This window comes from Colossoma macropomum, unplaced genomic scaffold (genome assembly GCF_904425465.1).
Source record: "Colossoma macropomum unplaced genomic scaffold, Colossoma_macropomum, whole genome shotgun sequence".
Lineage (NCBI taxonomy): Eukaryota > Metazoa > Chordata > Actinopteri > Characiformes > Serrasalmidae > Colossoma > Colossoma macropomum.
Genome location: NW_023494805.1, coordinates 16,065,391 through 16,081,324, shown reverse-complemented (window position 1 = coordinate 16,081,324; position 15,934 = coordinate 16,065,391). Strand labels below are relative to the sequence as shown.

Genomic DNA, 15,934 nt, shown 5'->3' with positions numbered 1-15,934 from the left:
CAACTTTTTTTCCTACTTGACACAAGTTTTGATAAGGCTATTACACTGGCTACACCTTTGTTTTTGGCAAATTTATAAGATTCATACAGATAATATGGATAATAAGTCATACAAGAGGGTACTGTAAGGCTATTCATGTAGCACTCGTTTCTAATAAGGTTAGGCAAAACATTATTTTTCTGGACATGGATTAAACATGGCCCAGAGCTAAAATGAGAATTCTCATTAAAGTTGCACTATGTTCGTTTTGGGGATTTGGAGACATCTTTGGTACAAATATATAATTGCATGCAACATGAACATTTAGTAACATGGGTTGTGCTCCGGACCCCTTTGCAACCATCAATGGATGAATCTGATGGTTGCTAATGTGTTGAAAGAGCATTCAAAAAGAGCTCACTCTGACTCTTAAATCGCTTTTTCAGGCTTTACACGGTGACTCGGAGCAGCACCCACACACACACACAGCATATTTTAATGTATTTGTCTCCTGACTCTGTAATGTTACTTCTTTCAATTACATAGTGCAGCTTTAGCATTAATGTATTGGGCTTAATATGTCTGGAAAGTGGCAACCTCATCATGCTTATGTCAAACACATTATCTACTACATCCTCACTATATATTTGTTGTTAGTACATGCTAAACCATGGGAACACAAACTTCAAAATCCTGCTGGTCCTTATTACAAAGCCACATAAAGCTGACAAAGCCGCAGAAGGCTGCTCCATTTCTGGACCAAAACAAAAACGTCTGTTCTCTATTTCAATAAAAACATCCACATGCTGTAGAAGTCTGTGGATTTCTGCTACTTCCCTGCTCACTGGAAAAAGTGTGAGTTCTTTAGGCATTGTGTCATCCACCACAGGGAAGTGGAAAAGATTTTAGAAGAGTTTTCCAGGCACCGCCCCCAGTGTGTCTTGTTTTTTCCTCACTTTCACAAGATCAGAAGTTTGGTGAACAAAAGGGTACGAACATGTCTGTACTTGATTCTGACATTTCAGAATAGAAAAGGTCACAAAATCACAATACAAGAAAACTTAGCCACTGTAACTCTTCATAAAGTAGAGGTAGCACTGTTAGTCTGATCAAACATATCATACAAAATCTGCAAAAAGTTTTAAAGTTGCTGCATGTAGCCAGAAATGACAGTACAGATTATTTATAAAATGACAGTAATTAAAACAACTATTACTTTTAAGTGGCTTTGAATAAAAATGAATCATTTTAACCTGATTTTGTGTAGATTCATACAAAAGATACAATGAAATCATTCACACAAGTTATTAACAAAACATTAGGATTTGTTGGACTGATGCAAAGTCATTCTACCACTAACAACTTAATTCAACTACTTGTGGTCTAAAAGGCTTTAGGCGTGTCCATAAAGTGCTTGAACACAAAGTGGAAAAACTGGTTTTGTTTTATAAGTCTGTGTTTATGCCATGAAAAAGCTTCTGTTTCTAGGTGTTGGTCAGGTGTTTAAAAAAAAAGAAAAAAAAAGTAAAGATACAAAGGGGAGAGAGAGAGAGAGAGAGAGAGAGAGAGAGAGAGAGAGAGAGAGAGAGAGAGAGAGAGAGAGAGAGAATTCTAGTCCCTTGAAAGCAAAGAGCTTATGAGATTGACAGTAGGTTGTTAAATAGGTTGGATTGGAAAGAGTTACTTCAAAGAGGTGAAAACTCTTAAGAATGTTAATTTTTTTATGCGAGTCATAAAAAGTAAAAAGGAATATTATCTATAGACTAAGGCAACCTCTAAGAGAAGACAGTATTGCGTTGGTTGGTGTCTCCGACTTTTTCAAAGAATATGAAATCCTGCAAAGACAAAACAGAAAGAGTATTTGAATATATACCATGTTATTTGTGTGAATTTCTCCAAAATATTCTATTTTACTGCTAGTTTTAGTGAGTAATCTGTCATTTTCCTGGAACAGATTTCTTCTGAAATTCAGTAAACATAAAAAAAACTTTTGATACAATTTTTATTGAGTCACTTTAGGTCACTTTGAAGAGAAGAATGACTACAATTCACAATACTAAGCTCAGAAAAGATAGTTGCTGATGCAGCACTGAAACCTGTCATAAACTTTATACTCACAATCAGGAAGCAAGCTCCCATCAGCACGGCCTTCATTTTAACGTCCATATCTAAGGGGAACTGGATGCCGAAGTTGTCTGCATCGGTGAACACCTCCTTTAACAGTCCACTCCACTGCTTACTGATTCGACCAATGGGCTTTCCTCCATCCTTGCCTCTCAGCTGGGGGAAAATCATGGAGATGTCTCAAAACAGAAATGAGCACGGTACAAGCCAGGCTTTACTCAACAGATTATTTGATTCATGTTAAATAACGTAACTTAGTTTGATTTCAAATATAAAATGCCAGTTTGGCACATAATAAAAAAAATATTGTTTAACATTTTATTTTTTCCAATATGTTAAACAAATAAACAGAAAATGTGCCCTAAACACTGCATAGCCTTGCAATCTCTATAGACAAACACTGGCAGTAGAATGGGTTGTACTGAAGAGCTCAGTGGCTTGAAACATGGCAACGTGACACTGTCATAGGATGTCACCTTTGCCACAAAGTAGTTCGTGAAGTTTCTGTCCTGCTAGATCTGCCCCTGTCAACTGTAAGTGCTATTATTGTTAAAATGAATTATCTAGGAGCAACAATAGCTTAGCCACAAAGCAGTAGATCTTGCAAACTCACGGAGTGGGGCTGCCGAGTGCTGAGGTGCACAGTGCTTATCCTCTGTTGCATCACTCACTACAAAGATCTAAACTGCCTCTGGAAGCTACATCAGCAAAAGAACTGCACATCAGGAGCTTATTGAAATGGGTTTCCATGGCTGAGCAATTACACACGAGCCTAATATCAAAATGCACAATGCCAAACGGAAGGGGGATGGTGTAAAGCATGCCGCCACTGGACTGTGGCGCAGTAGAAACGTGGTCAAGAGTAAAGTTTGGAGGAGGAGGGATAATGGTCTGGGGCTGTTTTTTCGAGTCTGGGCTCAGCCCCTTAGCTCCAGTGAAGGGTAATGTTAATGCTACAGCATACAGAGACATGTTAGTCAATTATATGCTTTCAACTTTGCGGTAGCACTGGGAAGGCCCTTGCCTGTTCCAGCATGACTGTGCCAATTATAATATAAACATTATATTATAAAGGTTAAATAGACTGCCAGATAGCGAAGCGTGATCCAGAGAACACGCTTCCACTGCCCTAGAATCCTTGGTCCCAATGCCTGGCATTGCAGAGAGTGATCTTAGGTTTGTGTGTAGCTTAGTTTAGTTTGCATGGTCTACTGCTTTTTGTGGCTGAGATGTCGTTGCTCCTAAACGCTTCCATTTCACAACAGTAGCACATATATTTGTCCAGGGCAGATCTAGCAGGCCAGAAATTTCCCAAACTGAGTTGTGGCAAAAATGGCATTCTATGACAGTGCCATCTGATTTTTAAAGCTGTGAAGGTACAGACTACAAATGCTTGCAGTTCAGCAGCCAGTTGCACCATCTGAATGCAAGTTTCATCGTAAGTTGGGGTGTAAAGTCCATCCTGAATCTTACGTTGAGAGCAGTTAGTTTAAAACTAGTAACACCAAATTTTGGTTGTGCCACAGACACTTACGGTCCATCTTAACTAGTAGTGCATAAAGTGATCGCAGATCAAAACAGTGTCGCACAGAATGATGATTTCATTCTGCAGCCGAAATGCTACCCAACATAAATAGGAAACAATACACGCATGATCTCCACACAAAATGGCTCACATTTCTCTCTTTTCATGCCACATGAAACGTTTGTTTAAGGTTTGTCTGTTTTTTCAAAGCGTCCATCTCTTGTATATGTGTTTATTCTGTTCTGCTGCTGAAATCTGTCTGATGTTCAAACTGGGATTCTTGTGCACGATATTTTAACAGCACTTCAATAAACGGTCAGTAACAGTAGTGAAGCTCCGGCTAATGTAATATGTGTTATGTATTGTATGATAAGGTCAGTCTCACACACAACCTGAGCACTGATGGAGCTACTCTTATTGGTCTGCACACAGTTGACTTGTGTACTTGATCAGAGACACCCACAAGGTTTTGGAATGACCCTGTAGCAAAACATCTCAGTGCCGGACACAAAGTGGGACTCAGGGCTCCGTTCCTGTCTGTGTTGTGTTGCAAATCTGTAGCTAGGAAGTCTGTGATCTTTTCCATCTCCAATCGACAAAAATGAATGCAATCTATTCTGCAGAAGTGTTTGCTGATGCAAACCGAGCCGTCTTTTGTTTTCTTGCAAGTTGTTCCCATCGATCGAATCAACCATCCATTTAACTGTTTTTTGTTTTTTTTTTTACGGCAGAACTTGCACCTCCTATACGGGTATGTGTAAATTTTACATTATAACTTAAAGCTACGTTGAAACTATGTTACTTGGTGCAACTGATTAAATTCTAGTAGCTCATTAATTTGAACGTAAAGGCAGTTTACATTCAAACTACGCTACAACTGAACTTATGTTCAGCTGGTGCAACTGGCTGCTGTTTATCAGCAGGTTACATTGCCTTTAATCCTATCTGAAAATCGGTGTATTTGAAGTAATAGTGATGACTGAACCACATTGTTACCTCAAAGTTGACATCTCCACAGCAGTTGCAGGCTAAGCACGGCCCCTCCAGTTTCATTACCGTCTCTCTGTTGGGGCCCTGGATGGAGAATTTTGGGTAACAGGGGTGCCAGTCCTGTGACACATAGCCTATGGTGGTCCCGGGGGGCGCTTGCACTTCCATCTTAGGCAAGAGAAGAAAAAATAAAAAATAAATAAAATAAACATCAAATGCATGTTATTCACAGCACAGCAAATCTACACATATAAGAACCCCAATGGCATCTAAAAGCTTCTGCTCAAACTACTCAAAACACTCTACTACCCCACAGGAAGAAATACCCATCACACAGTGTGAGTGTTTTCTGTTTCAGGTTAGATTTGTTACCGGATTAAATCAGATTCCAGTGCAGCATTTTCTGCTGATACTGATACCAGGTATCAGATCAGTACCATCACTACTTGGAAACTACATTGGTTTGGACTGTATAGTTCTCAGTTGAGTTTTTCACATCTTACAGTTGAGCACTTATGCCAGCACAGTTTTTTTTCATTATTAAACAATAGGAGCATTTCAAAGCTTTGCTTGCTTTCTTAAGTTTTGCGAAATACTCACAATTGCTTCCAGCAAAGTTTAAATAAATGGTAACATTATGTTACTGAGATGAGAAACATATTTGACGTAAATGGCAACACATTTTGGGAACTATATTCTTGTTTTTGCTTTATTGCCACACAGTGAATGCATGATGATACTTTTGGTTTTTCTAAACCAAATCAACTCAAGTTTAACTTCTCTCTAGTGCCTTCTGAAACTGGAAGTGTGGGCTTCAAGAGATGAAATGAAAATAATAACATAGTATTTAAAGATAGCACTAAACACACACATAGTTCAACATATCTGCAAAGACAAACTTATTTAATTTTCTCTGTCATTATGATTGCAGTATTTTATTATAAAATAATCCATTATGCCGAATGGCAGTCATGGTAAATGGTATTTGTTGGGACTAGAGATGAAACGATATTAAAATTTCATATCACGATTATCATGACCAGAATTATCACGATTATCGATATTATCGCGATATTGATCAAAAGCGTTGAAAAGTAAAATAAATAAATAAATAAATAAATAAATAAATAAATACTGATACACAAACTGAAATTTGTTTCACCATTACTATTATTATTATTACTGTTGTAAATTATTATTATTATTATTACTGCAGTAATTATTATTATTATTATTATTATTATTATTAATTACAATAATTAGGGATTTCCCTGCATAGAGAATTAAATCTCCACCAACTCTGAGGTGGGTCTTAATGGAAAATTACTACTTCTAAGAAGTGCTGCACTCGGGGCATTTCTGTCCGAACTGCAACTGCAGCATTATTGTGCCGTTGTGGCGCTGAACCCCTAATCAACACAGTGCACCAGGAAAAACAGCGTGACGTGCTGTGAGCTGCAGACAGTGTAGAACTCACACAGCGTGTCTTCACCTGTGGAGCTGCTTCTCTAAAAGCATTTTAAAACTAAAACATAACTTAAAATTAACGCGCATCTGAGCTGCGGCAGAAACACTCCTACAGTTTAATCTCTGAAACTCTGTTTTTCCCAAAAGCAGCACGCAGCGTTTACTTGCGCAAGGTCCCGTCTCAAAGCACACTATCTTCCCTATGTAGTGCACTTCGTGGATCATGAAATAGCAAATCCTTCACCCAAAGAGTGCAGGAAATGTTCGACTAAGTCATCTATAATCAACATTAACAACAGGTTACAAATTCCCTGTTTAAAACTCAGCTGCTTGTTAATGATGATCGTGTTTGTTTGAACAGTAGCGCTCTACGTAGGGGACACTGAGTGATTTGAGACAGTTATTCTCTTCTCAGACAGTAAACACAGCAAGCGAGAAAGGGGCGCTGTGCAGATTGAACCTCTGCAGCGTCTCGTTAACTCAGAGCTCATTTTGGAGACTCTGCTCCACAGAAATATGTGTTACAAGCTTTAGTTTTGATTCACAGTTGATTCACCGATTGTTTTTTTTTGACGCTAAAAGCTTCATTTTATATTATTAACGAACCATAAGCATAGGTTAAACCACACAAACCATGACATTTCTTCTATTTCCAAGTCCCCACAGACTTCTCCGTTAAAGTTAACCTTGCGTTCTCTAAAAAGTAGCGGGTGGTGGTCGCGAAGATGACTCCTAAGGTTTGATGTGTCGCCCCCTTTCGCCGCTATTTTCTTTCGGCCTGTTCTGCAGACAGGGTGGTCATCTTCAATTAACTTTCCTTCTGCATCCTTATAAAACCCAAAACATGACCAAACAAGACCAGACTTGGTCTTCATAGAAGGCTGAAATATCTCCGAATCTCTGTCACTACATTCCGCCATGTTCTCTCTTCTCTCCCTCTCACCACCCCCCGCCTTCCCCTCTACACACACACACACACACACACACACACACACACACACACACACACACACACACACAGAGCTGCGTCTGAGAGATGATTCTTTGAATTCTGCCTTTGTTTGACTCTGTAAAGCGAGTTTTTCACACCGCGGTAATCGACCGCGGTTTTAACGATACTTTAAAGTTCAAACGGTACTACTAACCGTCATTAATTTTACCGCGGTTTACCGTGAAACCGATTACCGTTTCATCTCTAGTTGGGACTTCAAAATATTGCAGCAGTTCAGAGAGGAATGCTGATGTCTGTTTGTAGCATGTCAGGGTGCCATATGTCATGTGAACATGCACACATTAAAATAGACTGACCTTCAGCCGCTAAACTGCCAGAAACATGCTGTGCAGTCATAAATAGCGTTTGCGGGAATGGGTGTACAACTGCTTTAGTAAAAGTCAGACATCCTGACTGGCTTTCCTGTTTGGCTGTGAGCTGAGGATGAGAACTGACACACAGTAACAAAGCCAAAGTGTTTCACATGATAAACAAAGGCTAAGCTGCCTTAAGTTTTTTGTGACACATTTTAAAACCAAGGTGAGAACAGCAGCCACTCCTTTCCGGTAGAAGATTCAGGGCTATCAAAACCAGCACTGCTCAACATGCTAACAGCTTTCTCCCCAGGGTTGTAGCACTTATTAACCACAGTAGAAACCTTACGCTTTAAATTTAAACTGAACCTAATAAACCACACTTACTGAATTACAGTTTAACTCCTTCTACAGTATAATGTTTATTTGCACAACCGTACAATTTTTTTCCATTGTTCATATCATTCTGTAATGTTCAGCTGTTATTATAGCATATGTCTTCTTAGACCTATGTATGTATAGATATTAATATCGGCATAGGTACAGATATTCACACATCTCTTTAGGTTCTTTCACACTGGCCCTTTATTACTCTTTTCTATTAATTATTTTAATTTGATTTGTCTGTTACTCGTCTGTGTGCTAGTCTAGTCTGTTCAATATGTTGCACGTCATACACGTGCGCACTCACCAAGACAAATTTCTCGTATGGTTAACACACAGTGTAATTAAGTGATTCTGATTCTGAGTTCATGAAGAACAGACGAGAAAGCAGAAATCACTGAATACCACAGGGAAGTGAGGTTTGCATGCACAAAGGACATCATAACTATACATTCTAACACCATCGCTACCAACAAGACAGTACAAGGCTAACCAAAACACCTACACAAGCAAATCACCATTCAACACTGAATAAGCATTGAGGAAACTGCAAAGCCATTTAGGCTAAGGTGCACTTTTCTTTACCACCAAAAAGCCTCAGAGTAAGTCTAAGGAGGATTTCTGTTAGCCAGGTAAGTTTAGACAAAAGTTAAAGCAAAGGCAATCCAATAGGAGAAGAGCTATAGATCATTCATACTGAAGAGCATTTGTATTGGGCTAAGATTAACCAGGTTACTGTGAAATCCTGCTGCATCAAACATCAGATACAACTACTAAACCCAAACCAAATATGATTTCCACAAAGAACCCATCAGAACATCACTCGCTCAACCCAGGGACACTATAAAAGTTGGAGAGGGAGACAGAAAACTGAAATATGAATGAAATAGCCCATCATGGCAAATGGTGTTACCATTTACTACCATGTTACCATAGAGCTCAACTGGTAACACTCAATGGTTACTGTATTAAGGAAAGTCCCGCCCGTTAATAAAGAGCCAACAAACTTGTTGGTACAGGTGTAAGAGTGAAAAAGCTACTCTTGTTGTGAAAATATGTTAATGCACAATGGCTTAAACAGTGAGGCAAACACCACAAACTATTTATGCGATTGTTGTCAGATTTTACCAGCGATTACAGACATGTTTTTGAAATGTCATTTTTGAGTTTACACAATACTGCGAAAAAACTTACATTTCACAGACAATTACACAGAAACCTCAACAACTAAATATAATATATTGACAGCTACACATCCTTTCAGACTCATAGCGCTGAGTTGTCTTCTCACAGTGGAAGAATGGACAGAAACACCAGTGAATGTTTTTAGATCTGATGCAAGAGTGGAGCTTGATTTTCTCCTCTCTCTCAAAGATGAGAGCTTTAAGTACTGTTTATAGTTACTGGTGACAGTTTTGGTGGTCTATCAGGTTTTACTTGGTTGTTAGTAGTTATATTTCTCTAAAACCTTTATTTATTTTTTGGACTCCAATTTTGTAAATGCCTGTTTTTTGACTTTCCCCTTTCTTATGCAAGTGGATTATTTAATATCTAATTTCCTCAGAAATATCTCCTGGAAAAAAATGAATAACTTGTACTTGGCTGTTTTGACTGGAAACACACTGCACTGTAGAACTTTCCTCATTCAACTATACTGAAACCTGGTCTATGGCTGGAAATAACCGCCCAAGGTTGTTCCCAAGACAGCCACCAATGACTTTCCTATAAGGACTTTATACACATGCGTACCTCTTGCAGGCAGCAGGGGCACCAACAGGTGGCACAGCGGAAAGGTCGGATGAGCCGTATGACCTCTCGGTCCGAGTTGTCTTTGATCTTCATGTCAAAGCTCCTCAGCGAGCCACAGCAATTCCGCGTGCAGCAGTCGTTCTTCTCCTTGGCCTTGTAGATCTTCTGGCCCATGCTGTTCTTAATCTCATATTGGTTGTTGGTCTCAAAGCCGATAAACGCTATGACACAAATAGGTACAATGATTCTCAAAACATATAACTGATGAATAAGAACTTTTATTCAACCTTACTCAAGAATAAAGAAGCTATTTTTCCATTATGATGTTCAGAGGTTTTTCTCGTTTTTTTCTCTGAAAAAAATTCCTCACCTTGTTGATACTCCTCTTTACAGTAAACACAGGCAAGCTCAACCTGGTAAAAACAAACTCACCCTCCAGCAACTCCACTTTCTGGTGAATCAGGACCTGGTCAATCTGAAATGTTAAAGGAATCAGGCAAGGTTATTTAGAGACTACATGGAAAGGAGAGGGAAACACAAGAAAGCAGAGAAATGTTACCTGTGTTAAATACTCCAGACCGGGAGGTACTCCCACAGGCACGGCTACAGGTGCTGCTACAGGTGCTGCTACAGGGCCGGAGGCAGGCGGAGCTACAGGACCTCAAAACACAAAAAACAGCAGAATGTGAGGGAGTATTTAAGTAAAAGGATGAGTTTCACATAAAAAGGCACATGAATTAAAACTGAAAAGTGAGTTTCATATGAATTGATCTTCACATTTACACACCACAGTAGTTATAGTGACTAACACTGCAAACCGTAATGACAGATGAAGTCAAGCCTAGATTATAGGCACAGTCACATGGAAAATGTAATGTGAAATTACATGTTCTGTTTATTTTCTAAGTGAAAATAAGTTAACATATCTTTTACAGGGAACAAAACTCAATTATGTAATTTTCCCCTAATTTTACTGCATAATTTCTATTTATTTGCTGAGATCAACATTATCAGAAAACAGTAAAACATACAAATTAGCAAGCATGAAATGTTTTTTGCACAAGCCACATTTTATGTTTTATTTTTCCCCAAAATGTTAAATTCAGCAAATATACAGTAATTTTGCATTAATAACAAATTTTAAGAATATATTTTAGACTAAAATCTTATTGTCCCAGGTACCAGGCAGTGTATCTGTAACCATTTCATGCAATAACTTTCTGTGATGTAGCTTTTAGTTTATAAGTGCTTCAGATGTCTGGTTCCTACCACCATCACTTTCTTCAGAACGGAACATTTCATATCAAACCTTTCTGAGTGACTTTGTCAGCAGAATGTCAGCATTTCTTAGTTGATAGTTACCCCCGTAGGCATGCATGGGCACTTGGCCCGGGTGCTGTGGTGGACTGACTGGGGCAGGCTGGTACATAATTGGTTGATCCGGACCTTGCCCATAACCCATGTGGAATCCTGCGGGTGGGGCCTGCCCAGGCTCTCCATAACCTCCTACAGGGTACGGGGGCATTGAGTAGCCACCTGGCTGGGGCATAGGGTATGGAGGCTGGTTTGGAGATTGATAACCTGATGAAACAAGTGAAAAAACAAAACAAAAAAGAAACCATGCAGGGGTTAAAAAACTTACTTTTGCTGGGATTTTTTCTATTTCTCTTGCCAATCAGTTGAGTTCCTTTGCACATGAATTTATTGTATTCACTTAAGTATAATTTCTTTGCATTTTTTCCATCCCTGGAAACATAAGCAATACAGCAGTGATGGGATTCTAAAGCCAAAAAAAAATATTGCATCGTATCAGAGGGTCGCGTAGTATCGTGTCACTACAATACATGGATGGACGAGTGATTATATTTGAATAATCTGTTTAGTTACCACTATTTTAAACACTAATAAACAGAACAGAATTCTGCACAAGTGTTTATTCAAACAGTGACACAGTACCTAAGGATATATTTTGTAACTCTGCAATATATCTGATGTAAAATTGCTCCATCTCTTGGAAAATGACATTGATTGTTGATTACAAACAAGCCCAAAAACAGTAAACTGCAAACTGAATAAATAATAAATAATTCTTAAACAATTAATATATGAACAACAGGGCATTGTACACCAGACACAGGAAGTGCACCACTTGTGCATCACTACTATTGCTGATAGTTGGACTAAAACAGATATAAGGAAACCTGTTCAGCATGGTGAAAAATGGACGTATCAGTAAACTCAGCAAATGTATTACTGTGAGCTGCCTTTGTTAAGATGCAGCAAACACTGAAATATTATTTGAAAGTGCAAAACAGAATTGAGCATCAGCGTGTGTGTGTGTGTGTGTGTGTGTGTGTGTGTGTGTGTGTGTGTGTGTTTATGGGGGGTTTAAAATATGCAGACAGGAGGAGAGGTACTGTGAGAGAACAACAAAGAACTGGTTCCAAATTAGGGAACTGAAGAAGCTATTAGAATACGTAGGAACCCTTACACAACTAAGAAAAGTTTAAAACTCCAGTGACCAAGTTGATACGTGATCCAAGTGTAAATTGCGGCCTTTTATATTGAACAACAAAATTGTGACACTGCTGACTGTGGCACAACTGACAAAGTTACAAAAATACGCTTTTCTAAGCTTTTCTAAACTGTAGTCAACTGTCACTTTCGTTTTAAAGTCACTGTATGTAGAAAATTAGAGCTGTTGCATTCATGTTATTTTATTTTATTCAAATTCATTTTATTTGAATTTTAAACACCACTGACAATCTTTTTGCAACACATGAAGCAGTCTGCATTTTAGCAAAATTGATCAGAAATATAAGATTTCACTAATCATGAACTTCTCAGAGTAAGTCTTTCTTCCTTTAAGTCCTTTAAAATATACAATCAAGAAGCCAAAACAACCTTTCTTGCTTTTTAAAGTAACATTTTATATTTTTGTAACACTACTGATAAAAAAATAATGGGACAAGATTTCTCAAAATATTATTACATTTAAAATAATTGTAACATAGGACAGACAATTTTAATGGATTTCTACAAATAATATCTGAAAGACAGGCACCAAATTTGTTGTTTCATGTGAAAATAATACTTCAAAAAGAAGAATTATCATCATTTGTGTTGGTTAATATAGGAATAGAAAAAAGAACACAGACATCAACTTTATGCTTATTTCGAGCTCATTTTCATGGATTCAAATTTGTGGGACACTATTTTCCACCGCAATGACAGAATGATCCATATATGTGAAAATCAAGACTGGCTTGCAGTGTCTAAATGTGTTTGCATTTAACTCAGGCAGATTTTGACACCGGAAAATAATCAGAAATCAGATGTTTTTACCACCAGCTTGGGAAACTATTTTCAACACACCTATGGTTGGCCAAGTTGAGAATTCGATGCAAATACGTATTTTGAAAATGTCGAAATAGCTAAGAATGAGGTCTAGAACATCTTGTATTCAAATCTTTTTCAAAACACAAACACCTATGACACAAAATTGTGTTTGTCCGCTCAGTGCTCGCTGAGCCAAGAATTCTGCAGTCACATCAGGTTACTGAGCTCCCCTGAGAAACACACAATGGCTCCTAACATGAGCACTAATGGGGTTTAGGAAGTCACTTGACTGTCTAGGCAACAACAGTATGCAGTCCAGGGATGAGCTGTTTTCTGACTGGTGATGGACAGAGAGAGCTCAGTGGTGTTGGTTGCCTTGTTTCAAGCTGAAATCAGTTTTATGTTTTCCTTTATAATGTGTAAATGATGGGCTTGCTTCTGTCAAAAGTCAATCTGCCTTCAGGGTTTAGTTAAGAGTAATGTGAGGACCAAGTAAGTTCACTGGAACACAATAACTGTAAAATGTTCCTCAGAAGAGTACTACTTAAAGTCAACTTGAAATCAAAAAAGATCTAATTAATCTTCTTTGTTTGCATCATACTAGGTGGGACTGATCATATCACTTCACTTCAAAGACAAAATTCTTGTTTTACTGTAATCTTCCATGAAAATAAATGACTTGCGCCCACATCGACAACGTCTTTTGACTTTCCTTTACATCACTGTGTGCCAGCGGGCGGGGAAAAATATTATTAACAAATGAATATCATAGTTCACATACTACCACCTCCACCTATTGTTAAGAGAAAAGAGACCCTTCATAATACATCACGATAAATACATTTTCCAATTCACATTGGCTTTAAAAGATGGTTCTTCAAGGGATACGTATGGAATAAAAGAGTTAGAGGACAACTGTTTCAGCCTACATAACTTTGCTGTCATCTCAGTGCTTCCCAAAGATTCAAACACGCTCCTTTGTAATCTGAGGTATTCTTGCAGCAATAGCACTGAGCTTCAGTATGAGGCAGCAGTGGTGCAGATTCGTTTGCACAAGCTTGCGGTGGACGACCACAAAGTACAATTAAACTACCCACAAGCGATGAAATGTCTTTTCTGGTAGTGGACACAGACATGAATAGATGATTAGAGTTAAAGGCTTCATGCTCCAATTGATAAACTGAATACATTAAATACAATATCCCATGAATAATTCAGTGGCTGCATGGTCCTGTCACAGTGACCTCACCTTAATCAATCCAAACCTTGTCAGTTTGGTTTAAAAGCTCCCTCCACACCCATGCTGTGTTAACTCCAGAAAAAAACAAGTATGGTCAGTTACAAGCAGGCCTAGTAGGCAGGAAAAGCGCTTTACCTGGTGCCGACATGTTGCGGAGTGGCTGGAGGGCAGCTGACTTCTCCCCCAAATCTGGGAGCTGGAGATGAAACATATAAAGGACATGGACTATTAGACAAAGAAGGACCTCAGAAGAGTCAAATAAGCCATTTCAGTTCATGCTGCCTTCAAGAGAGATTGTAAAAACATCTAAAATATATGCCTTGAAGCAAAACAGATTCAAATCACAGCCTGGCCCATGTTGTTCAAAACTTTACAAAGAGGAAACAGAGGCTTTGTAATAATTTGCAAAAGAAATGTCAACTATGTGGGGAAAAACTACATTACGAAACACCCAGCGGTGCTACATACGCTGTAAGACTGTCTAAGCAGAACTAGACTGAGACTCCCAGATGCTGGTAACCCTCCATTCAGCTTATACACTGCTCGTATTCACTTGCATAACACGCAAGAATCTGTACGACCATGACGTCAGCGCGGTGGGTGTGGCCAGCCTCCCACCAGGGTTTCGTTAGAGATTAAAAATAAAAAGCAGCTATCAGGGCCTCACAGCAAGGAAACACGTGGAAAACTTGCAGAAACCACAGGCCTATTTTAAAAAATGATTCTGTATGATGTGTCGGCTTAATAATAGCAATTCACGCAGCTTATTTAAGAGAATTATAGTCCAAAAAAGGCTACAGACTGTTCATTATGGGTTTAATGAACTTTAAACTGGAAGCTACAATGGCCTGTCTGTGTAAGTGTGAGAAGCAGCCTAATTGGTGTCAACGTCTGATACGTTAACGTTAATTCGGCGTTCGTGCGCAAACCAGCAGGCATGTGTTTTACTGGAAGTAGCCCCCCCCTCTCTCTCTCCCTCCCCTCCTCAACCCCCACAAGTCAATAGGGGCAAAACCAAAACAACGGCTTGAACACACAAAAATGGCAGCTACGTTACACTATGATGTTTCTACCGAGACATCGAGCTTCGGTAAGATGTTAAAACCGAACTCACCGACAGACAATAGAGCAGAACAGCAGCCTCACGTCTCAGGAGACGGTCTGATTTTCTTCAGTGCAGCGCACTTTGTCTTAACCTTGATTTCCCGCCAAACTGCACACAGGAACAACACACAACAACGAAGACAGAGAAAACGATAAAAACTTTCGTTTTTCGCTGCAGACTAATGGTCTGTCCTGTGTTTGCTGCTGTGAATTCTCCGCCCAAACATGATCTTTTCTGTTCCTGTGGAGCTCCTCACCCTCTCCCGCCCTCCCCTTCCTGACGCGTTCACATGAGAAAGTCAGCGGACTTCAGTTAGCACTGAGAGGCCATTAAACCCCGAGACACAGCACACAGCATCTTCAACAGGTAGCAGCACTAAATATGTGGATTTCATTGCCATAAAAGCCCTGCAGTTTTCTCGTCTAGTCGCTGGTTTCTTCCTCTTGTTCTCTGGGTTTTGGTCTAGTCGCTGTTTTATCGGTATGAGTTTATTTTTATGTACAAGAAATGCCCGCGTGACACTGTAAACAAGTATAAATGTGGTTAAAACTTGAGATCTCGACAGAGCAACAATCCACCGTGATGAAGCAGCGCCATCTACAGACTGATCTGGTCTGAGCAGCTCATTAACTCAGCCGCTCTCTCACTGTGTGACTGTTCCAGCTCTCCACCAGAGGGCGCTGCAGACGAGCACAAACTCCCTTTCAGTCCTCTGCGTCCGAAACAT

General features: G+C 39.2%; 1 protein-coding gene across 2 annotated transcripts; it reads right to left on the bottom strand.

Moving 5' to 3' along the window:
* Positions 1–26: 26 nt before the first annotated feature.
* Positions 27–15,467, bottom strand: LOC118826723 (phospholipid scramblase 2-like). 2 transcript variants are annotated; one of them, XM_036597771.1, is made up of 9 exons: positions 15,217–15,467; positions 14,238–14,298; positions 10,886–11,104; positions 10,083–10,183; positions 9,956–9,998; positions 9,524–9,744; positions 4,625–4,786; positions 2,098–2,259; positions 27–1,814 (listed from the first exon to the last, which is right to left on the bottom strand). In XM_036597771.1, the coding sequence occupies exons 2-9, from the start codon at positions 14,248–14,250 to the stop codon at positions 1,755–1,757; spliced, it is 981 nt and encodes a 326-aa protein (XP_036453664.1). In that variant the 5' UTR covers positions 14,251–14,298; positions 15,217–15,467; the 3' UTR covers positions 27–1,754. The 2 variants fall into 2 exon arrangements, with proteins under 2 accessions (XP_036453664.1, XP_036453665.1); XM_036597772.1 differs by lacking the exon at positions 15,217–15,467 and adding an exon at positions 14,571–14,651.
* Between the last annotated feature and the right edge of the window lie 467 nt (positions 15,468–15,934).